At 45.2% G+C, this 23,624-nt stretch overlaps 2 protein-coding genes across 2 annotated transcripts in view; both read right to left on the bottom strand.

Moving 5' to 3' along the window:
* The window catches only part of ALDOC (aldolase, fructose-bisphosphate C), a 3,564-nt gene extending 3,034 nt beyond the window's left edge, over positions 1-530 (bottom strand). Inside the window, exon 1 of the mRNA XM_006731584.3 lies at positions 382-530. The gene's annotated coding sequence lies outside the window, so the exon portion shown is untranslated. The remainder of the gene's footprint in view (positions 1-381) is intronic.
* Positions 531-1,159: 629 nt separating this feature from the next.
* Positions 1,160-23,544, bottom strand: SPAG5 (sperm associated antigen 5). Its single transcript, XM_006731586.3, has 24 exons — positions 23,389-23,544; positions 23,007-23,132; positions 14,272-15,362; positions 13,991-14,168; positions 9,699-9,773; positions 9,397-9,489; positions 9,169-9,303; positions 8,850-8,969; positions 8,635-8,727; positions 8,419-8,532; positions 7,962-8,055; positions 7,613-7,760; positions 7,431-7,533; positions 7,110-7,243; positions 6,542-6,680; positions 3,617-3,728; positions 3,363-3,449; positions 2,981-3,101; positions 2,753-2,864; positions 2,286-2,366; positions 1,963-2,118; positions 1,801-1,875; positions 1,589-1,669; positions 1,160-1,358 (listed from the first exon to the last, which is right to left on the bottom strand). The coding sequence occupies exons 1-24, from the start codon at positions 23,437-23,439 to the stop codon at positions 1,287-1,289; spliced, it is 3,591 nt and encodes a 1,196-aa protein (XP_006731649.2). The 5' UTR covers positions 23,440-23,544; the 3' UTR covers positions 1,160-1,286.
* Positions 23,545-23,624: the final 80 nt, after the last annotated feature.

Raw genomic sequence — 23,624 nt, forward strand, 5'->3', positions numbered from 1 at the left:
GCCCCCCCCGGGCGGAGAGACCTAAACCAGGAGGACAGAGGAGGCAAGACAACTGGACAGGGAACTTAACCTAGGAGAGGGAGCAGGCTGAGATGAAAATGGGCTGGGTGGGAGAGGCTGACCCCCAAGAAAAATCCAGTAGGCAGAGGAAGACTTGGAATTAGAAAAGCTGAGGTCCGGGCATGAGAGCTAAGAGGAAGGGGTACTGTGGGAGAGGCTGAACCACAGGATTTCTGAGTGGACAAAAAGGAGAGAGGATTAAGAAGAGAGCTGAGAAGGCACATCCAAGGACCCTCGGGAGCAGGGCAAGGGTGATAGAGGGAAGAGTCAGGGAGAGGAAGGGGAGATGCTGAGCAGCTCCCGCCTCGCCCGAGGCCTCACCTGTGTGCTGCGAGGTGCGCAGCCAGTTAGCAGAGGCAGCCACAGGAACAGCGCGGATTCAGGTCGGCAACAGCTGTGGCTGTAGCTCAGGCTCCTGTAAATGAGGCTGCGGATGCCGCAGAGCTACGTGACTCCCCTGAGGGGCGGGCACATCCCCGCCCTGGCCACGCCCCCTCCCCGGACTGGTGACCCAGCAGAGCCACGCCCACCGAGGCAGGGCGACGCGGTGGAGTGACTACCCAGTCAGGTTCTCGGAGGTTGTTGTCCCCCTCCCACCTTTCTAACAGCAGGGCCCCCCCGGGAGGCAGGAAATGGCCTTGCCCTCATTTCTGCCACAGTCGCCTTTACTTTGTGCTGGGCACTGGGCTGGATGTTGGGGACTGAGCCTGGTCTGGTGAAGGAGGGTCACCTAAATAGTCACAACCGGTGGGGTAAAGAGACAGAGGCACCAACAAAGTGTGATAGTCCAAGGCAGGGAGTAGGAACTGAGTTTCTCTGTCCTCACCCCCTTATTTACCAGGCCTAGCCTAGAGGGGGATGGAGAAGGTAAGAGAATGAATCCTTGTCTGTCCCGCCCGCAGGCTAAGAGCCAGGGAACAAGCAGTCCAGTGCCCAGAGTATCTGAGAAAGCAAGAGAAGGGAGGAGGAGGAGCCAACTTTGGCTCTGGATGCAGTGGGAGGGTTGTATGGAGGGTGCCCAAGCAGGAGCGCCAACAAGCTTCTCGAACCTCATTCACCCCCCACCCCCAAAAAATAAGATTCAGTGAATTTGAAGAAATACATTAAATATATTTTATTTAAATAGCATTAAACATAGCTAGTTCTTTGTCCATTGGTCCTGGTGTTGGGGTAAGGGAGTATTGCAGGTAAAAAGGGGTGAAAAACACATTCCAGCTTTCAGTTTCTTAGCTCAGAAATTCCAGCAATCCCTGTAGCTCCTTGCAACCCCTCACAACCTCTGGGATGGACTGCAGAGTCTGGGAAGAGGCATAAAAGGCAGCTCAGGGTCACAAGTCCAAGGCTCCCAACCCCAGGAAGCACCAACTGAGTCAGAGGGGAGAAAGCAGAAGCCACAGAGAAGCCTGCAACAGTGAGTCAGGCCCGGTGCTCAGCACAGGCTGGGAACCAGAGCAATGCTCATGAGTACTTCCTGGGGCCAAGCCCTATGCCAGGTGCCTTAGCTGCATCAACTCCCTCCCTCCCTTACCTCATAAATATGCTGAACAATATCATCTAGTTTCTTTAACTCCTTGTCAGAGCGTCGAAGATTCTCCTCTAGTATGTTTCTCTAGAAAACAAACAGGCTGCATTAAGCCCTACACTCAGAAGAACAGCATAGCTCGTGGGGCAAGGAATATACGGCAGAGCACTTGCTAGTAGTAGTGGGAAATGACCTTAGAATGGCATGGGAATTCTTACATGGCTCTGGAACTTGACCATGAGTTTTGCCTTCTCATTTTTCATCTCCAGGAACATCACCCTCAATTTGTCCACCTGTAGATATGTCCAGATAAGTAGAGGCACAACCTAGGGTTCCCGCCAGCTGCCCAGCTCCTCTGCTAACTCTGAGTCACCGCTCACCTCTTGGGAGAGCCACACTTTCTCCTGGATCCAGTTAGTGGCCATAGGCTGACAGTCAGGGTTCAGCTGACCTGCCAGGGTCTCTTGGAGCACCTTAGTCTCTGTCTCCGCACGCCGAAGTGAGCGGGTGAGCTGGGTCACCTCCTCTCTAAGGCTCTGGGGATGAGAATGGAGAGGTATCCAGTAGCTCTCAAAGGGCCTTTCTACCCTTCTTATCCCATGTGGTGAACAAGGGTAGACCAGGGATCCAATTCCCACCAAATCTGAGATTCTAGCCATCAGAGACACAGAAAGCAGAGGGCCAGGCATCATACTGAACGTACTATGAGCTCGCCACTCCTGTCTATCTGCTCTAGGATCTTCTCGTTCTGCTGTTGTATCACTTCCTGGAGCTCCTTTTCATTCTGTGAGGGAAAGGGAGGTAAGAAGCACTGAGAGAGCTGGCTTCTTAGCCTTTGCCAGGAGATAGGATTTAGTGTCTGACCCATGTTCAGCTCCAATAATACCAATTGATAACACTCCAATTCTTCCTCTAGGGCTATGTCAGGCAAGGCACATTTCAGTGTTGAGAGAGTTCTGCCAGAGTTCCTGACTTCTAGGTCAGCCTGGGAGATGGGTCAGCCCATAGCTAATTCCCAAACATGTGAAATGTCTGACCCCAGGAAGGGCAAAACTAGGGCAATGATTGGAAAATCCCCACCACCCAGATTCCTGGAGAGACCATGGCTCCCAGTGGGCCAGTAGAGCTGCCCCAGTTCTTCATCGCCCCACTTCTAGGCCCCTCCTTCACCTTGTAGCGCAAGCACAAGGCCTGGTTCAGCTTCTCTATGTCTGCCTCCTTTGCCTTCTGGGCTTCCTCATGCTGTTCTTCCTGGGCCTGTAGCCTAGCCTGCAGATCACAACTAGGGGAGGGAATAATTCAGCATTATTTCTGTCCTCTCAGGCACTGGCTGGGCCCTTGACATAAGGAGTGTCTCACCTGACCTGCCCTCTCTAATCAAGACTGCCCTCCACTCACATCTTTCGCTGCAGAGTCCTGATGGCTTCTTCTTTAGACTCTTGCAGCAGGGAACACAGGCTTTGAAGCTCCACAGTCATTGTACCCATTTCTGCCAGGCTCTTCTCCATGCCTGGGATCTCTGAAAGAGCAAGTCCTAGCTAAAGGCAGAGCCCTTTGGCTCTGGAAGGAAGAAGTGTGGAGCCATCATCACCACAACTCTTATCCATGTTCCCCACCCATAGGATTTGAATTTCCGGAACACTGTAGATCCCAAAAGGCAGAAATAAAATGAGCCCACATAAAATTGAGGTTTTTAGAGCAAATTACTTCTCACTGCTTTACTCTTTATCATTAGTACCAGATCTAGAAATGAGGCAGGATCCCTGGAGCCCATCCTAACCTGTAGGCTGAAGGGAAACCATTGATGCTACTCGGGTGAAAGCACTCTTGTCACTTCCAAGCAAGGGCACAGGAGTTGCTTCTGGCTCTAAAACAAAAACCAACCAAGGTAGAGGGCCCCTCTGGTGACCCAGTCAAGGGTCTGCCATAACAGAAGCCAGGGAGAGAGAAGTCTGCTGGTGGGCATCTTCGACAGATGAAGATAGGAGGGGCAGGGCCACAACTCTCCCACCCTTAAATCCCAGGGCCTTTAACCTTCATCTGGCATTGCTGTCAAGACGCTTCCCAAGAAGGCGCTGTCAGTAGGAGGAGGGTATTCCTGGGCAGGAGCACAGGCTGTGCTTACAAGGGGGGTCTCTGGTTCAGCCTAAGGGTAAAGGAGAAACATGATCAGTTGCTCTTCAGGGTTAGTGATTTCCTGAACTTCCAGGTACCCACCAGCCACCTCCTCTGGAAAGCTGTTCTATCTACTCCCTTTTTTCTCTATCAGCACCTTCTCAATTAGCTCCTTTCCCTGAACTTAATTCTCTCACTAAAACAACAACAATAAAACCCAGAAACCTTCTTAACTTAAATCCCATTTTTAAGCTGCCTTTTCTCTTTCCCCTCCAGATTAAGAAAAAGATAAAGAAGCCTACATTTCCCACCTAAAACTGTCACCATCTATTGACTACCTAGCCCCCTACACTCAAGTCTTCTGCCTCGCCATTTCACCAAAACTCTTGCTTGGTTCACCAATAGCATCCTTACTTTCAAATTCAACAGACACGTTTCAGCTCTTGTTTTACCTATTTGATAATCAATGACCATGTTCTTCTTTTAGAAACTTCCTTTTCTCAGCTTCTGGAACATGACTCTTTCCTTCATACGCAGGCTTCATACCTTTCTATTTATTCTCTCTATCCACAGGTCCTTCCTTAAACTGTTGGACTCCTTCTGGTTCATCCTTGGCCTTCTTTATACTCTAATCCATTCCCCAGGTGGCCTTGCCTTGGAAACTCCACAAAATCATCCACTACTACGTGGATGACCTTTCAATCTTTCTCTCTCAAGTGTATTATTTTCCCAATCTCCAGACCCAAAGGCTCATCCTGTGAAAAATCTACCAGAATGCTCCATAGTTCACCTGAAATGTAATATGTATAAGGCTGACCTCACCATTTTCCCTGTCCCATCACACCAAAAATCTGTTCCTCCTCCTGTATTTACGATCCTAGGACCGGGGGTTTGGGAGGGCAGCAAATGACAGCCTGCGGTTCAAATCTGGCCTGCCACCTGTTTTGGTAAATAAAGTTTTATTGAAATACAGCCATACACATTTATTTACATACTGTCTATGGCTGCTCTTGAGCTACAAAGGCAGAGTTGAGTAGTTAAGACAGTGACAACATGGCTCAAAAAGCTGAAAATATTATATTGTACTTTATAGGAAAAGTGTCCCACCCCCAGTTCTAGAAAGTATCATCATCTTTCCAGCAATCTAGAGATCATCATTCACTCTTCCACCTTACTCCTACACCAAACTTGTCACCCAGGTTCTATTACTTCTATTTTCTAAATATGTATTGAATTCATCCAGTCCATACTTTCCTGTCTACCCCTTCTATAATTGCCATTAGTTCAAGCCTTCAGGCCTCCTGTCTACTTCTCTAGTCTTGTCTCCTTGTCATTCTTGCCCCATATAGCTCCTATACTGAAGAGCTACTTCCCAGACTCCAAACTTGCCGAATTCCATATGAGCAGCGCCTTGCCTTGTTTACCTGTAGCCCCAACATCTAACCCAGGTCATGTTACAAGGTAGACACTACAAAAAAGTACACACAGTGCCTCTCTGACTTTCATAGACCATTCCCTTTGCCTAGTACACCTTCCTATATAACCCCACCTCCTCCACCCTGCCCTACAAACTTCCAAACCTCAAGACTCTGTCCAAGGATCACTTGCTTTGAGAAGACATGCTAACTCTCAGAGGTATAACTGATGCTTTCTCCACACAGACCTCTATCATGATCACAAGTCAAGATGTCAAGTTTATACCTGTCTTCCCTGCAAGACTGTGATTTCTTTCACATTTCCTGTGCTCAGCACACACTAGGGTCAGATCATAAGCACTTCCAAATTTCAGAACCCTGGTTGTACCTCTCAATGTTGAATAAGCTAATTAACTATTCTGAAAGATATCAACAATTTATTGTGTAGTGTGCACTGTGGGAAAGCCAAAGAAGCAAGGCTAAATTTCTGCTTAATTTTTTTTTTTTTTAATATTTATTCATTTATTTGAGAGAGAGAAAGAGCACGAGCAAGTGCGGGGGAAGAGACAGAGTGAGAGGGAGAGAGAGAAAATCTCCAGTAGACTCCCCACTGAATGTGGAGCCCAACGTGGGGCTTTGATCTTATGACCCTGAGATCATGACCTGAGCTGAAATAAGTCGGATGCTTAACCAATGGAGCCACCCAGGCATCCCATCTGCTTTCTTTAAACATAATCTAGTTGAAGAGAATAGACATCCGAGGAAAACTAATGCAAGTGCAAAAGGAGAGTAAGTTCACAAGGACTATAGCAGGAGATCACTGAGTCCATGTGATTCTGGAACATTTCAAAGAAGGTGAAATAGGAAGGATAAGGAAAGGAAAAGGTATTTCCAGTTTGAAGACAGAGGAAAATGGGCGTGGTAACAGCCCAACCCTGGGTATGATTAGAGATGGGGCATGTGTGTAGTATACCGGCAATCTAGTTGGAGTAAAGGGCTCATAATAGAGAGGCAGGAGACAGATGAAGAAAAGTTTGAATGACAGGATGAAGCCCTGTAGGTGACTGAAAGTCAGTGAAGGTCAGAGATGGAAGAAGAGTAGCGTTTTAGGAAGATCATTCTATACAGTAAAGATACAACTGGAGAAACTCTCATAAACTAGGAATACAGGAGACTTCCTCAACCTACAAAAGCCTGCAGCTAACATCATACTTAATGGTGAGAAAGTCCAAGCTTTCCCTCTAAGATCAGGTACAAGGCAAGGATGTCCCCTTTTAACCCTCCTTTTCCACGTAGTGGTAGAAGTTCTAGCTAATGCAGTAGGCCAAGAAAAGGAAATAAAAGATCTACAGATTGGGAAGGAAGGAATAAAATTGTCTTTGTTTGAAGATATGATTAGAAAGGAAGAGAAGGAATCCCCAGATCCTACCTTCTCCTTTAGTTTTGCTTGTAGGAAGAGGGTGAGTCTCTGCAGTTGCTCAGTCAGCACCCCTAGCTCTTGGGTATACTGGCGTGTCTTCTCCAGGTGTTGTTCCTGGTTCTCTGCTATGGTGCTAGCCAGGTTAGCCCTGAAATAAGGAAGGAACAGAGAAAACAGCCAAAGACCAGGCAACCCTCTCTGAACTCCTCTCCCAAATCCCCACACAGAGCTACATTCAAAGAGGGAAACAAGGGGCGCCTGGGTGACTCAGTCAGTTGGGCGTCTGACTCTTGATTTCGATTCAGGTCATGATCTCAGGGTCCTGGGATCAAGCCCTGCACTCAGTGCAGAGTCTGCTTGTCCCTCTCTTTCTAGTTCTCCCCCGTCTCGTGCTCTCGTTCTCTCTCTCTCACTTTCTCTTTCAAATGAATAAATAACATCTTAAAAAAAAAAAAGAGGAAAACAAGAGGTTCTTGGACCCTGTTACAATTTCCTTCTTGGAGACTTTAGCTTCTTGAAGCGCTCCTGGGAAACATAAACACTTAGTAGGTGAAGTACAGAAAGGTAGAAATCTTACTTGAGGTTCTCCACAGTGTCCTTGAGGTCCTCACACTGCAGACTGCGCTCCCGGAGTGCTTCCAGCGTGGTTTTCAACTGACACTCCACCTGGCCCAGCTCTAGGTGAGCAACCTGATTCTCTTGGTCTGCAAACTAGGGACACAGGAAAAGGAAGGAAGGCAAGGAGGGGAGAGGGAGATAGGGAAATGAGGCTAAGTGGGAAATTTTAGAGCCCTGGGGAGAGAGGCTTTTCCTGGTCCCCAGTCTAAACCTCACTTCCATAGCATCGGGTAAGAGTCGCGCTGCTACCGGCTCCCCTGCGCCCTGCCACATTCCTCACCTCCAGGGTCTCCTTCAGGTCTTGCACCTCCTTGGCCAGGACAGCCTGTTGTTGCTGCAGCTCTGCCTGCATGTGTTTTAGTGCCACCTCTTCCTTTTGCCATCTGCCAGAGACCTTATATTAGATCCCAGCAGTCCTACATCCGGGGCGCCGGCTGCCACAGTAACCCAATGGTAACTCACTGAGTAGCCTGCTCCTCATTGCTCTGGGTAAGCTGGTAGAGCAACGCATCCTTCATGGCCAGGTCCTGGGTACAATGGGCATGCTGACTCTGTAGCTCTTTTAGCTGACTCTCCATGCCGGCCAGACTCTGCAGCTGAGCGCGGAGATCTAAACCAAAAGTATCCTAATGACACCATGTAGACATCAGGCCAAAACCTCCCCGTTCTTCTGTTCTGAAACAAATGCTCTAGAGCACGTCCTTGCTCTACCGCCACACCCCAAGCTTCAGCGGGGCACAAGTGCTTGTGCGTGTACGGATGTATGTGTACACACACACACATGCACACACACACACACACACACCCCTACCTGCTGCTAGGCGACTGTTTTCCAACTCCAGTTGTTCTATTCGGCTTTTGCAGTCCTCTAAATGGGTAGTAGCTTGTTCCAGCTCCCTGGAAACCTAGGAAGAAAAGATAGATTTTTCTCCTGTGGTTCTTTCTGAATCAGAAATCCTAGGACCCAACCCAGCTTCTCTTTCTGGACAGAACAGAAAAGGACCTTGCTCCTGGGCAGCAACACTGCAGAAATAAGGTCCCCAGTAAAAAGTAGAAAGAGGAGAAAAGTAGCTGAAGGTGCTGAAGAGCAAAGGAAACAACTGGGCCCAACGCCATCTACAGTGAAGGGCCCTGGCTGGTCTCTAAACCCACAGAGTAGAAAAAGGACAGGTCCAGGGTAAGAGGCTAATGATACCACTCATCAGAAAGGCCTTCTGCAGAGAGGAGGAGGAAAGCAGGCCTAAGAAGTCCCCACTCCTGGTTTGTACCTGCTGCTTTTCCTCAATTGCAGCATCACGCTCCTGCAGGGTCTGCTGGCTCTTGGCTTTGAGTTTCTCTGTGAGTTGTTGAGACCGGCTCAGCAAGGATGTCCATGTTACATACTACCAGGGGAAGCAAGCAGGTCAGAAGAGCACCTTTGAGGCAAGGCTCCTAATAGGGCTGGCTGTGAGTCAAGGAGTGATATAACGGCCCCAAATACTCACATCCAATTGCATGGATATCCAGTCCTGTTGTAAGTTTGAAGTCAGACTCACTGTCTGCTGAGCCACCTCTTCTTGCTCAGCATGAAGCCCTACCTACACAAGAAGGATTGCCTGTAGAGAGGGCCCCTTCCCTCTGGATACAACAAAGTGGGGGTATATGGCCATCCTCCCACTGTTCAGGATGAATCCCAGGAAAGAAAATGCCTTCAAATTACCAGTTGGGTCTGGGTCTCCTTCAAAAGGCCTCTGAAGTCCCCCATGGATGCCAGGTCCTGTTCTAGCTGGCTGATGCGCTGGCTGGCGTGTGCACAGAAAGCCTCTAGCACAGCCTCGGCCTATTGAGGGAAGAGGTGGGCAGAGCGGCGAAAGAGCACAAAAAGCCCTAACTCTCTACCACACAAGTAGTTTAGTTCATTATTCCCCAGGGCAGGCAGTTCTTAGGCCACCCATCTGTGTCTCAAGCGAATTTGTGTTCCTGCAGGAACCCTGAGGAAGAGACCTCCCACACCTGGGAACAAAGGCCTGGCACCTTACCGCATCCTTGCCCCTAAGGGCCATTTCCTCTTTGTGCTTTGCCTCCTCCCTTTCTGCTTTGAGGCTCTGGAGCCTTGCCTTCAATTTCTTCAACACGTCACAACAGCAGGAGACCAGGGTTTCTGCACGCCGAGACTACGAGATAAGAATCAGACCCTGCATCTGGTTCCTTTTTTGGGACCTTTCAGTCTCACCAAAGGCCCCTGCCTTCACCTTCATGCTGCTTACCTCCTGACTCACGGTAGTTTTATCTTCCTCTAAGTGCAACAGAGATAGATGAAGCAAGGATATCAGCTCTTTAGAAACCAGCACCCATGACTGCTGTAGAGGGAAAGGTGGTTAGGTTAGATCAGAGATCAAATGAAGTCACTAAGCAGGAAGTAAGCAAGGACACTGGGAGGGGAAACCACTGATCCCATTTCCAAGCTCCCAATAGGGAGAAGATATCACCATCTGCTAACCACCCAGGATTCTCCATTCTTGATCTTCACAGGAGACCCAGAGATGGTATAAGGTCAGTCAATACTTACCATGACATTCCTGGCCTGCTGCAGAGCCTGTGCAATTTCTTGGCTCTCCTGAAGATGCTGAGGTTTCTTACTTATCTAGTCAGAGAAACAGTTGTGCCCTTTGCATACAACATGCACCACCAGCACCACATTCCCCCTCCCACCCACCGAGATCCAGGAACCTCTCTGATTAAAAGCAGGAGCAAGGCTCACAGCTCGATAAGCCGAGTCAGAAAAAAATCCAGAGGTACATAAAAAATTCCTTTTCAAAATAACTTTTTTTCTAACTATAAGGATGACATGTTTCTTGTAAATATAGAGTGAGTAAAATGGAAAAAGAAGCCATTAATAATTTCACCACCTGGAGCAATGATTCTTTTTTTTTTTTCCCCCAAGATTTTATTTATTTATTTGAGAGAGCGAGCGAGCAAGCATGAGCGGGGAGAGGGGCAGAGGGGGAGGGAGAGGGTCAAGCAGACTCCCCACTGAGCGCAGAGCCAGACACAGGACTCTATCCCAGGACCCTGACATCATGACTTGATCCGAAATCAAGAGTTATACGCTTAACCAACTGAGCCATCCAGGGGTCCCTGGAGCAATGATTCTTAACCAACAGTATAGCAACTACCCCAAAAGATTTCGATATAACCCCATACCAGAGATTTTCTTGCTATAGGAATTTGCTGTAACTGAGGAGTATATTACTTCCCTCAGGTGTCAGGGAGAAAAAAAAAGTTGCAGACTACTGATTTAGAAAGAAACTACCATATTCAGGGCATCTGGGTGGCGCAGTTGGTTAAGCGTCTGCCTTCAGCTCAGGTCACGATCCCGGGGTTCTGGGATCAAGTCTTGCATCGGGCTCTCCCTGCTCAGTGGGGAGCCTGCTTCTCCCTCTCCCTCTGCCTGCCACTCCCCTTGCTTGTGCTCTCTCTGTGTCAAATAATATTAAAAAAAAAAAACTACCATATTCAATAAATTCTAAGATGATTATCTTTTTATACGATAATGCCACTGAAATTAGGATGCATCTTAATATTGACAGTGTTTTAGGTATGATGAAAGACAGTAATGCTTAAGAAAATCACAACTGAGATTATAACATAAATAAACGTGGGGTCCTGCTTTTATTACTTAATTTTATTATACTAATGTTATTTAACCCTGAATTTATATTCACTCTCTTCACTGAAATAGTTTGAGACTGGAACATCTGCTTTAGGGGGACCTCTTAGAGTACCACTCATTTTTAACTTTTGCTGATACTTTACCTCACCTCAAAGCCTCTCAGAAATTATCTGAACTCTGATTTCTTTAAAAACCATGACTTATGTTATACTTCCTTTCCATGTTATTAATAACTCTTCATAAGCATACTTTAAAGTTAGGTTGCAGAATATCCCATCTTATGGTGTACCATTATTTTTCATTACATTCTTTCATCATTTTTAAAAAGGCTACTGTCTTTATGCAGCATTTTTTTACCCTTAGGATACATCCCTAGAAGTAGAACTACTGGGTCAAAAAGTTTGAATTGCTTTAAGGGTCTTCCTTAAACTACTTTCAAAAAAGGTTGAACCAATTTATACACCCTACTGACAATGGGACAATACTTACCAGCATCATCTATTTTATTTTTTGCCATTTCATGAGACAAAAATAGCATCTCATTGTTTTGATTTGCAATTCTCTTGACTCCCAGTAACCTTCTCAAATATTTCTTAGTCATTTTTATTTTCTCATTCTTTGGCTACGCGTTATCTTCATGCAGATAAAAATTAGTATGTTATGTAGAGTGGAGAAGTATGATCTCGAGGCAGCAGCCATACAGAGACTCAAGTTCTGAGAGAAAAGCAGGGAGCCGTCATCTGAGACAACAACTGCGGGAGCAGCAGTGCTGAGTCACGACATCACAGCAGTCTGGATTTAAGGGGACAGAGCTTGTGGAGTTCACTGCTCCCCTCCCCCGCAGAGTGGCCATTATTCCCCACTGCATTGTGCGGTAAGGCACGCAGGGCTCCATGAGCCCCAGACAGGGCACGCATGCTGCTCAGAGCTGGGCGGTCAGGCAAGTGATGAGATTAGTGTGAAGGAGGCAGCCAAGTGGTAAGGACAGGGCACTGTGATGGGGAATGGCAGCAGGTGCTGTCACTGCCCCTCTTTGGCTCTGGCTCAGTGGCCTCCAAAGGGATTTGGCAAGCTTCAGGGAAGGAGGGTACGAGGCCGACTCAGGGATGGGGAATGAGGTCAAGATTTTGGCAGAAGGTAAAGTCATTATGTTGAGGATATTTTCAACCCCAGGTCTTTGGGCCTTTGGAGACCATCTCTTCTTAGCAGCCCACCCATTACCTCAAAGGCCACAAGACTGAAGCTCTCAATTCCTTCCCTGGACACCATTCCCTTTCTTCCTCAGCCCGTGCTGTCACAACCAGAGTCCTCCAGAACAGTGGTCTTTAAACTGTTTTCTTCTCATATCTCGCAGAATAACTTTGAAAGACTGAGTACTCTTAAGTTTAAAATGTTACAAAGGCTGTAATTTCAACTGTTATAAATATTGATAGTTTGAGGGGCACCTGGGTGGCTTAGTCGGTTAAGCGTCTGCCTTCGGCTAGGGTCATGATCGCAGGGTCGTGGGATTGAGCCTCACATCGGGCTCCCCACTCAGCGTGCTCTCTCTCAAATAAATAAAATCATAATAAATAAATAAATAAATATTGATAGTTTGGAATAAAACTGTTAAATCACTCTTAAATATATCCAATGGTATAAATATAACACATGCCATATTTACTTATTTATTTTTTAAAGATCTTATTTATTTATTTGACAGAGAGAGAGTTAGTGAGAGCAGGAACACAAGAGGGGGAGTGGGAGAGGGAGAAGCAGGCTTCCCGCCGAGCAGGGAGCCCAGTGCAGGGCTCGATCCCAGGACCCTGGGATCATGACCTGAGCCAAAGGCAGACGCTTAACGACTGAGCCACCCAGGCATCCCGTCATACTGATTTAATACCTATTTGATGACATTAAAAAATGCATAAGCAGGGGCCCCTGGGTGGCTCAGTTAAGTGTCCAACTCTTGCCTTTGGCTCAGGTCATGGTCTCAGGGTCCTGGAATCAAGCCCCACATGGGACTCTGCACTCAGTAGGGAGTTGACTTGAGGATTCTCTCTCCCTTTTCCTCTGCCCCTGTGCACTCTCTCTCTCAAATAAATAAATCTTTTTAAAAAATGCACAAAGAAGCTCTTCTTAAAAGTCAGAAATTTGGGGGCCCCTGGGTGGCTCAGTTGGTTAAGCGTCCAACTCTTGATTTCAGCTCAGGTCAGGATTTCAGGGTCATGAGATCAAGCCCTGTGTCAGGCTCCACCCTCAGTGGGGAGTCTGCTTCTCTCCTCCCTCTCCCTCTGCCCCTTTGCAGGTGTGTGCATTCTCCCTCTCAGATAAATAAACCTTTTTTTAAAAAAAGTCAAATTTTTTATCATCCCTTTTCTTCCTTGAACCTGTATTTTTACTCTCAGAATTTTATCCTCATGTAATATATTTTAAATCTATAATATATTTAAAGTTTATCATTAATCAATATCTCTGCAACAACGGAAGTCTATTTTACCCAGTAAAATTTTATTGGGAATCGTCTATTAATAAAAAGGGTAGTGCTTCCCTCCCCTTATTAGTTCATGTGTCTGTGGATTACTGTAATTCCTACATTAAGACATGGCTCAGCAACAATTCTATGCTGATTTTCCTTTCTTATAGATGTAAGCACCGAGAATCTGCTTCACATAAATAATGGAAATGAGTAGGAATGGAGGAAGAGAAGAGGGCATGTCACCCAATTCTAGGCACTCCTTTGGAAATACATGCCAAAAATCTCAATAGTGAACTTCTGTCAAAATTTTTAATGATCCACAAACATAACTAAAGTCTTCCTTCAATTTTGTTGAAAGCATGCAAAAATGATGTGTCACATTATCATTGCAGCCATTTGCTTTCTCAGCATGTACACAAAGATTTTCTATTATCCTTTGATTGCTATTCCTTGACAATGTAAGATTCAGGATAGGTAGTGAATACGCTGCTCTTTAGTAAAGGCCACTGAGAATGGGGAAGTAGGAAAGAAAAAAATTAGTCCAGAGTACATGTGGAAGATGAAGATCTAGAAACTGATTCCTTTAAAACTTTCCTTGCTTATATTCCCTTGGAAAATTGTGATATAGCCCAGGGGTAAAATGAGTACCCACAGCTTTAAGGGATTTTCCAGATCCTCAGCTTTTATACATATTTTAAAGAAGAGGGCCCACTGGGAAGAACCTTCTTACCCCACTGGGAGATGTGTCAGTCTGTGTGCTACTGTCGTGAACTTCTGAGGGAGAGACAGTCACCTGGCTCTTCCAGTCCCGCAGCTGGCGGGAGAGAACCTCCAGGATGACAAGAGAGCTCAGCAGGTTATCTTCTAGGTCATGTCGAGATAAGGCAGTCAGATCCGGAGGATGGTTGCTGCAGCAAGAGAACACGAGGAGAAGAAAGAAAGGGGAAGGGATGGGAGCAACCGGTCCAGGTGAATGGAGCCCAGGAGACACAAAGATACAGGGACACTTACCCCCATAGGAAGTGCTCTGTCTCAGAAGTACCATCCTTGATACCCGTTGGGCCTGTCTGGGAGGTGTTTGTACTCTTTTCCTGTGCTGCTGGGGGAGTAAACCGAGTCCCCACCGAGCAAGTAGGGAAAGGGGTGGTGCTAATCGCAGCATCCTGAAGCACAGAGGGAAGGGATAAGCTCTGGCGGAGATTTTCCAGCATGATCGAAGTATTTATATCTTTTTCCAGCCAGGCCAGTGGGGACATCCAAGGCCCTGTATCAGAGATGAGAACCCTACTAGCATCTTCTACTGCTGGGCCTGGAGCTGCCTGGGATTCCATTTCTCCTAGATTTGGGGTCAGGCACATGAATGGAGTAGCTTCCATATTTGAAACAAGTGCTTGATCTCCTAATTCAGCCTTCTCAGGGAGTGTGGGAAAGCTAAGTTCCTTTTCCTCTACAGATCTGTACTTTACAATTTCCTCCCCTGGGTCCACGTGACTGACCGGGAAATCTGCTGCTAAGGCAGCTGAAGGGCAGAGCCAGAGCATGGAGGAAGGCAAAAAGATACTACTTTCAGAAGGGATTAAGTCCTCAGCCACAGCATCAGTCTTACTGCTCTGGAGGCTTTCTCTGGAGCAGTGCGTCTGCTGCTCAGAACAGGGATTTGGTAGACACTCCAAGATGTGGGACGGAGGGTGCTGAAATGTAGGTTTCTCAGGCATAGCAGGAACAACTTCTGAAAAGCTGTCTTCTTTGCAGGCCGCCACCCCCTCTCTTAGCAGATCTCCTGGCCTCAAAGGCTCATTTAGAGAGATGCTGTTTGTCTCTGCCATGGTATCTAAATGAGCCTCAAGTGTAACGTCTTGCTGCTGCCCCACTGGAGAGGGTACAAGGACCATAGTTTTAACCACATTGTTGTCCAGTGGATCTACTGCTTCCTCAGATATTTTGGGAGTAGAGTTGGTTTGGGGATTCAGATCTAGGGGCTGCTCATCTGATTCATGTTGACAAGCTTCTAGCCACTTTGAGGGATGGCTGAACTGCTCTGAAGGGGAATCTGTCCTCTTGGCATTGACAAAATCCAGTGAAGATGCGGTGTTGCTGCCTTCCTGCCAAAGAAAACAAAAGTAGTTGACCAAGGCAGTCAATTCAGGTTCTCAACATATACTTATGGGTACAGGATACTGCCTGAACTCAAGGAAAAGTTTTCATTACCTCTGCGTAGGTAAAAACTTGGCTAAGCCTTGCTGCTCACTAAAGAAACCCTAAACTAAACCTAAACTGAACCTAACTAAAGCTGGGAAACCATCTTAGGTCCTTGCAAGTGAACCAGCCTACAATATAAACAAGGCTGAGATAATCTATCCATATCCTGGGGAGATGGTAGCTTGAATGTGACCCCACTCATCTCCAATCCTAACTCCAACCCACTTTTAGAGGAATGGGTAGGAAGGATCCCTAGGTAAGCTCTGCCAAACTCTGGAGTTGCTCCAAGATTTTCTCTCTTCTGGGATAGAGAGAAATTGGGGACCGGAGTTAGTGTAATGTCTTGCTGGGGCCCACAGAGATCCATGGACCCTAGGAAAAAGGGCAACATCAACCTACACTAGTGACCTAGTCTCCCTGGCCTCAAGAGTTGAGGGTGTCCTGAACACATGGGTTGAATCCATTTAACCCTTGGGATTTGAAGAGCCCTACCCTTTATAGCAGAGGAAAATGAAGAGCAGAGACTTCTTCCTGGTGCCTCGTAAAGGACTGACAACCCCCCCATATGCTGGTTCAGAAGGACAAAGACCACTGTGCCTTCTACCACCTGCAGGGTTGCTGGTCCTGAGACTCAATGAACAAGAAAAGGAAAGTATGAATGTACTTAAGTAGATCTAGTAGCCAGAGAAAGGACAAACCCTAAGATAGTAAAAGTAGACCCTAACAAAACACAGCTGATGGAAGAAACAAGACAATGTAAGAAGATTCAAGTACAACACTCAAGTACAACACAAACACAAAGACCTTCTGGAATTAATAATACTTTTAAACCAAAAAAAATCAGTAAAATGAATTGAAAGACAATGATCAGAGTAGAGGCTGGAATTATTGGCCTGGATAATCAAGTGGAATAATATCTTAAAGCAAAGACAAAAATAAAAAGAAATGTAAATCTTAGGGAAAAGCTAAAAGAATTGGAAGATAAATCCAGTAAGCCTAACATGTGAGGAAAAGAAGTTCCATGAAAAAAGAGAACACTTATAGGAGGCACTAATTAACAAAACTAGAAGGAAATTTCTCTGAGGTAAAGAAGTACCAGAGTTTGCATATTGAAATGGCACACCAAGTTCCAAGCAAGATTGATAAGAAAAATAAAATTACTGAAGTATATAAGGAAGATAAAACTATTTTAGAAGCTTGAGACAGAAAGACCAATTGTTTACAAAAAAAAAAAAATCAGACTTACATGAAATCTCTCATTTACAGCAGTGGATGAAACTTTAAAACATAAAGTTGAGCTAAAAAGGGCTTCTGATACTCTGGCAATTTGCTGACTGAGTGTTGGTTACATCGATGGGTATGCTTTATACAAATGTGTTAAGCTGTATATTTTATGTACTTTCACATATTTTATTTCAATTTTTAAAGTTTTTCTTTCCGGGCGCCTGGGTGGCTCAGTCAGTTGAGTGTCTGCCTTCGGCTCAGGTCATGATCCCAGGGTCCTGGGATCGAGTTCCACATTGGGCTCCCTGCTCAGCAGGGAATCTGCTTCTCTCTCTCATCCCCACTTGTGCTCGCTCTATCTCTGTCTCTCTCAAATAAATAAAATCTTAAAAAAAAAAAAAAAGTTTTTCTTTCCAAATGCTTTAAAGGAAAAGTAGAAAATAAAGCAGATAGCAAAGAGATATGAGGCAAAAACAAAGAGAACAAAGACTGAACTATAAGCAAGGTTATGGGGCGCCTGGGTGGCTCAGTTGGTTGAGCGGCTGCCTTCAGCTCGGGTCATGATCCCAGGGTCCTGGGATCAAGCGTCATGTTGGGCTCCCTGCTCAGTGTGGAGTCTGCTTCTCTCTCTCCCTCTGTGCTCTCTCTCCCTCTCCCTCTCTCTCTCTTTCAAATAAACAAATAAAATCTTAAAAAAAAAGAAATATTAGTAAGGTTAGAGCACTACTGTGATAAAAGACATAAGTGAAGATATGTTATAAAAAACATAAATCAGTCTGCACTAAATAGCCCAGAAACTATATATACAAACCAAAGACTTTGAGAAATACAAAAGTGCACCTTACAGTTTTTGCTGTGTTTAACAAGTTTCTATTTATTCTTTTTATCACTTAAGGAAAAAATATTTGAAAATCTTAAAACTGGTAAGGGGTTAATATCCAGAATATATAAAGAACTCCTACAACTAAACAACAACAGCAACAACAAAATAACCCAATTTAAAAATGGGCAAAAGACTCAAATAGACATTTCTCAAAGTAAAACATACAAATGACCAACAAGTACATGAAAAGATGCGCAACATCACTAATCATTAGGAAAATGCAAATAAAAACCACAATGAGATAACACCTCACACCCATTAAAATGGCCACTATCAAAAACAAAACAAAAAATAACAAGTGTTGGTGAGGATGTGGAAAATTGTTTTAAGGATTTTAGAGAGAGAGAGCAAGCGCACATATGCGTGCAGGGAAGGGGAGGCAAAGAAGGGAGAGAGAAAAAATCTCCAGCAGACTCCCCTCTGAGGGCACAGCCTGACACGGCTCAATCTCAGGACCCTGGGATCGCGACCTGAGCCAAAACCAAGAGTCGGATGCTTAACCAACTGAGCCGCCCAGGTGCACCCAGACTGGCTGAAAAAATTTTTTTTCTAAGATGTATGTATGTATTTGAGACAGAGAGAAAAAGAAAGAGAGAGGGAGGGAGAGAGGGAGAGGGAGAAGGACTCAATCCCAGGACCCTGAGATCATAACCTGAGTCAGACACTCAACCGACTAAGCCACCCAGGAGCCCCAGACTGGCTGAACTTTTAAAGATCTCTAACCAATACTACAGGAGGTGATGTGAGGAAATAGATATCTTCATATAATGCTGGAGAAAATATGAATTGTAATAGCTATTTTATTTATTTTTTATTTTTTTTAAAGTAGGCTCCATGCCCAATGTGGGGCTTGAACTCATGACCCTGAGATCAAGTCACATGCTCTACTGACTGAGCCAGTCAGGCACTCCTGTAATAGCTATTTTAGATAGCAATCTGCCAAAATTTATTAAAATTAAAAATATCTAAGCCAGCATTTTGTAATGTACCTAAGCTGTTGAATCACTATGTTGTATACCTGAAACTAACATAAAGTCAACTGTATGTCAATTTAAAAAAAAGTATTGTGGTGCCTGGGTGGCTCAGTCAGTTAAGTGCCTGCCTTCGGGTCAGGTCATGATCTCAGGGTCCTGGGATCGAGCCCTGCATCGGGCTCCCTGCTCAGCAGGAAGCCTGCTTCTCCCTCTCCCTCTGCCCCTATCCACCACCCATGCTCGTGCTCTCTCTCAAATAAATAAATTAAATCTTAAAAAAAAATAATCTTTCCTTCAATTCAACAATCCCACTCCTGAAAATGTATCTTAGTACCTAATATACGTTCAAAGATATTTATATTAGCATTGCTTGTAGAAGAAAAATAATAGAAAAACAATGCCCATTTATGAATAAGTTATGATTCACACATATCATAGTATCTCATGAACTATTCTACACCAGTGGACACAGGGATTTGCACCACATTGTTAAATGAGAAAAGAAACATACAGAGAAATCTAAAGTTGATCCCCATTATTTGTGGATCATTTGCAAATTTGCTTATGCACTAAAATTTATTTGTAACCCCAAAATCAACACTTGCAGCCTTTTGTGATCATTTGTAGGTATGCACAGAGCAGTGAAAAAAAATCGCCTAAAACACATATCCAAGCTGAGGTTGAACAAAGTATTATTTTGCCTTCTTGGGTTGTTTTTTGTTTTTTTGTGTTTTTTTTTTTAAGTAGACTCCATGCCCAACGTGGGGCTTGAACTCAGGACCCTGAGATTAAGAGTGGCATGCTCTGGGATGCCTGGGTGGTTCAGTCAGTTAAGTGTCTGCCTTCAGCTGAGGTCATGATCCCACAGAACTGGGATCAAGTCCCGCATTGGGCTCCTTGCTCAGCGGGGAGCCCACTTCTCCCTCTGCCTGCTGCACCCCCTGGTTGGGCTCACGCGCACTCGCGCACTCTCACGCTCGCTCTCTCTCTCTTCTCTCTCGTTGACAAATAAATTAAAAAAACAAAATCTTAAAAAAAAAAAAAAAAGCGTGGCATGCTCTACCGACAGAGCCAGCCAGGTACCCCTTTCTTTCTTGTTTTAGCTATCATACTGTAAACAAATGCCTTTTTCGTGATCTGTTTAGTGTCACGTTTTCACATTTCTTGTGCTTTTTTGTTGGCAATTTCACTGTTTTATGCTGAGTGCTGAAGTGCTGGCTAATGTTCCTAAGTGCAAAAAAGCTGTGATGTGGGATGCCTGGGTGGCTCAGGTGGTTAAGCCTCTGCCTTCAGCTCAGGTCATGATCCTGGGGTCCTGGGATCGAGTCCCGCGTTGGGCTCCCTGCTCAGTGGGGAGTCTGCTTCTCCCTCTGCCTACTGCTCCCCCTGCTTGTGCTCGCTTGCTCTCTCTCTCTCTAATAAATAAATAAAATCTTAAAAAAAAAAAAAAAACAGAAAGCTTTGATGTGCCTTATATGTGTTAGATAAGCTTCATTTAGGCATGAGTGCTCTTGGCTGTGAGTTCAATGTTAATGAAACAACAATATATATTAAATAAAGTTTTAAACAGAAAAACACATAAAATAAGGTTAGGTATTATTTGGTTAAAAACAATGTTTGATCAGAGGCTGCAGTAACATAACCTTGTATTTCCTCTAGAAGCAGCAGTACAGTATTTATAATTAAGTGTTCACAGAAACTATAGAACATAACTACTGCAAATAATGAGCACTGACTAAATGTTGTGATCTTTTCAATTAAATAATAATTCATGTTTGCATATTATTAAAAGAACACAGAGAAAAATATGAAAGGATACAAATCAGCATGTTAAAATGGATTGGTTACTTGGGAAAGGCAAGGTATGTGTGGAAAAGATTAATTCCAGAAGAGGGGCAAAAGAGAGAGGAAAAGTAGAGCTAAACAACAACAACAACAAAAAAAAAACGGGGCGGGGGGGCAGAGGAAAAAAGGAAAAAAAATTGCCTTGATAAAAAAAATATTACAATAATATATGGACATGTGTGTATGTAAACACATACACACAGACACACATAAAGAAATGCAAGAAGGGGCGTGCCTGGGTGGCTCAGCTGGTTAAGCGTCCAACTCTTGGTTTCCCTTCAGGTCCTGATCTCAGGGTTGTGAGATTTAGCTCTGCATGGGGCTCTGCGCTGGATGTGGAGCCTGCTTGGGATTTTCTCTCACCCTCTCCCTCTGCTGCTCAGGCATGTATGTGCATGTTCTCTCTCTCTCAAAAAATAAATAAGAGAGGGCACCTGGGTGGCTCAGATGGTTAAGCGTCTGCCTTCGGCTCAGGTCATGATCTCAGGGTCCTGGGATCGAGTCCCACATCAGGCTCCCTGCTCGGCAGGAAGCTGCTTCTCGCTCTCCCACTCCCCCTGCTTGTGTCCCTGCTCTCGCTATCTCTCTCTCTGTCAAATAAATAAATAAAATATTTAAAAAAAAAAAAAGAGAGAAATGCAAAAAAGGATTTTCAAATATGATAGTTACCTAAGATGGCAGAAACATACTTTCTTCCTTATATATTGTTCAAATGTTTCAAACAATGATCATAAATAATCAAAAAAAAATTTTTTTTTTTAAAGATTTTATTTATTTATTTGACAGAGACAGAGACAGCGAGAGCAGGAACACAAGCAGGGGGAGTGGGAGAGGGAGAAGCAGGCTTCCCGCTGAGCCGGGAGCCCGATGTGGGACTCGATCCCAGGACCCCGGGATCATGACCTGAGCCGAAGGCAGTCGCTTAACCAACTGAGCCACCCAGGCGCCCCTCAAAATTTTTAAAAGCAAAAATAATAGTTATTTTGTTGGGGAAAAATAAAATAAAAATAAAATCTTCAAAAAATTAATTAATTAATTAATGGCTGTGGTTAAATTCTATAAGCTCTATGAAGATCAATTCCCACTAGGTACTTTTTTTTTTTTTTTTTTACCTAGGCTGTACTAGTATGGTAAATTACAATAAATAAAACTAAAAATTTAGTTCCTCAGTCACATTAACCACCTTTCGAGTGCTCAACAGCCACATAACTCATAGCCACCATACTGGACAACACATATTATCAAACATTTCCATCATCCCAGAAAGTTTCGGGTTTGGTTTTTTTTTTTTTTTTTTAGATTTATTTATTTATTTTAGAGAGAGAGAGAATGAGAGTGAGCGAGCAGGGGGAGGGGCGGGAGAGGGGACGCTGACTCCCCACTGAATGCAGAGCCAACACGGGGCTCAATCCCACAGTCCTGAGATGATGACCTGAGCTGAAACCAAGAGTCAGATGCTCAACTGACTGTGCCCCACCAGAAAGTTCTATTGGCCAGTAGGTGTTAAGAGTGTTTTCAAGAAAGGCCACTACCTTCATACATCTGTTATTCAGGATGTCTCCGTTTTTACATATTCTTCTTTCCTCCTCTAACCTACTTTATTTATATTGTATCTCCTTCCAAAAATAATTCAGATTGCAAAGGGGCAGCTGAATGGCTTAGTCGGTGGAGCATGTGACTCTTGAACTTGGGGTCCTGAATTCGAGCCCCACCTTGGGTGTGGAGCCTACCAAAGAAAAAATAAAAATAACTAAAAATAAAAATATTACAAATAATTTAGGCTGCATGAAAAAGAACAGATAGATCAACAGATAAGGTTAATGAGATACAAAATCACAGTCAAAAAAGAAAAAGGAAGCAAATCTTTCTATTTCAAGGAGTAACAGTAGCTATATATCTGATGATCAAATTTGACCCTGAGCTCCCTAGAAGCCAGAGCAAGAGGGAAAATACATAAACTCTGTAGTTCTCCTTATCAGAAAGAAAGAGAAAAGGATAGCAATTTCTTCAGGAAGACAATTATCCCAGGCAGTTAAGTTCTAAAAGAAGTTTCTTTGAGGAATTTTATAGAGAGGTCAATCTCCTTCCTTGGCAAGTTTTTATGACAACTGAAAAGCAGTTTCTACATGGCTACTTCTCTCATAACTTTTGACAAAAGTACAACTCAGTGAGGGCAATTCTACAAGGGGCTAGTTTAAAAGAAGTCGGCCTAAGTACTCTGCCTTCCAGTGGGGTAACTTGATTCCAGAAGAGTTCTGACTACCTCTTGGAATGGACGTGGGTGTTGCCTCACAGTGGCAACCGACTGATCTCTGCGCATGAGCCCACGTTAGGGGGAAACTACTAATCAAAGTGACAGGGTTTCTCAGTAGCTTGGTAAAGGTTTAACGCGGGAGGAGGTGATAAAAACTAACAGCTAAATAGAGGTCTGGGTTCTCAGTGGATTTCCTTTAACCACCCTAGGGCACCTCTCTGTTGGCCTGAATAGCTGTAAATGGATGTCACCAAGGCAGAAGACTTCATTATCGTTATTAATTACGTTCCAGCCTTGGCCCTCTGTTCCTCTGAGCTCTCGACCTCGGCAAAGAGCCCAGTCGAGAAGCTGGCCAGGCGAATCTCACCTGCAATCCCAGCTTGCACAGTGATGAGGTCGGCGAGTAGCATATCGGGGGCCCTTTCCCAGAGTTGGTGAGGGCACCGGGCTGCAGGATAAGTTCTCGGAGAGGAGTTCTCATAGTTGGTTTTCCCTGAGAAAGCGGAGAGTATGAGAAAGCCTGGGCTGCGCCAGCCCGGCCCTTTTTCCCCTCTCTAAGAAGCTCCTGGGGCAATAGGAAGAGTAGACTTCCACCCCAGTCGCGCTGAAGCGGCAGGACCAGTATAGACTCCACACACACACCCCCTTCCCCAGGCTGGACCCAGCTTTCCAGGACACTCGGCGTTGCTGCCGTCCCCGCCTCGAAGCCCCGACCCAGCTCTCTCCGTCCCTGAGGTTCTCTTGCTCACCGGTTGGGGCGAAGGCGATAGGCTAACGTTCAGTTTTTTCACCCGCCACATTTTCACCACAGAACGCGCGGTCAATCACCTCCCAGACCCAAGAGCAGACGCCATGTTCCCCCGCCGTCTTTATTTGAACCGGCGCCGCGCCTCTCGATTGGCTGCGGAAGCCTGGGTACGTCGGCGTAGCGGTCCGCTCCCCGCTCGAGCCCAAGGAAGGGGGCGGGGACTAGAGGTCCCGCCCC

This window comes from Leptonychotes weddellii, chromosome 15 (genome assembly GCF_054177405.1).
Source record: "Leptonychotes weddellii isolate Sample4059 chromosome 15, ASM5417740v2, whole genome shotgun sequence".
Classification (NCBI taxonomy): domain Eukaryota; kingdom Metazoa; phylum Chordata; class Mammalia; order Carnivora; family Phocidae; genus Leptonychotes; species Leptonychotes weddellii.

Coding starts and splice junctions, on each gene's coding strand:
- SPAG5 (XM_006731586.3), bottom strand. CDS start 23,439: ATGTGGCGGGTGAAAAAACTGAACGTTAGCCTATCGCCTTCGCCCCAA. Junction 2,865..2,980: donor AGGACTCTGCAGCGAAAGAT/GTGAGTGGAGGG, acceptor TCCCTCCCCTAG/TTGTGATCTGCAGGCTAGGC. Junction 1,359..1,588: donor TTGTTCAGCATATTTATGAG/GTAAGGGAGGGA, acceptor GCCTCTTCCCAG/ACTCTGCAGTCCATCCCAGA.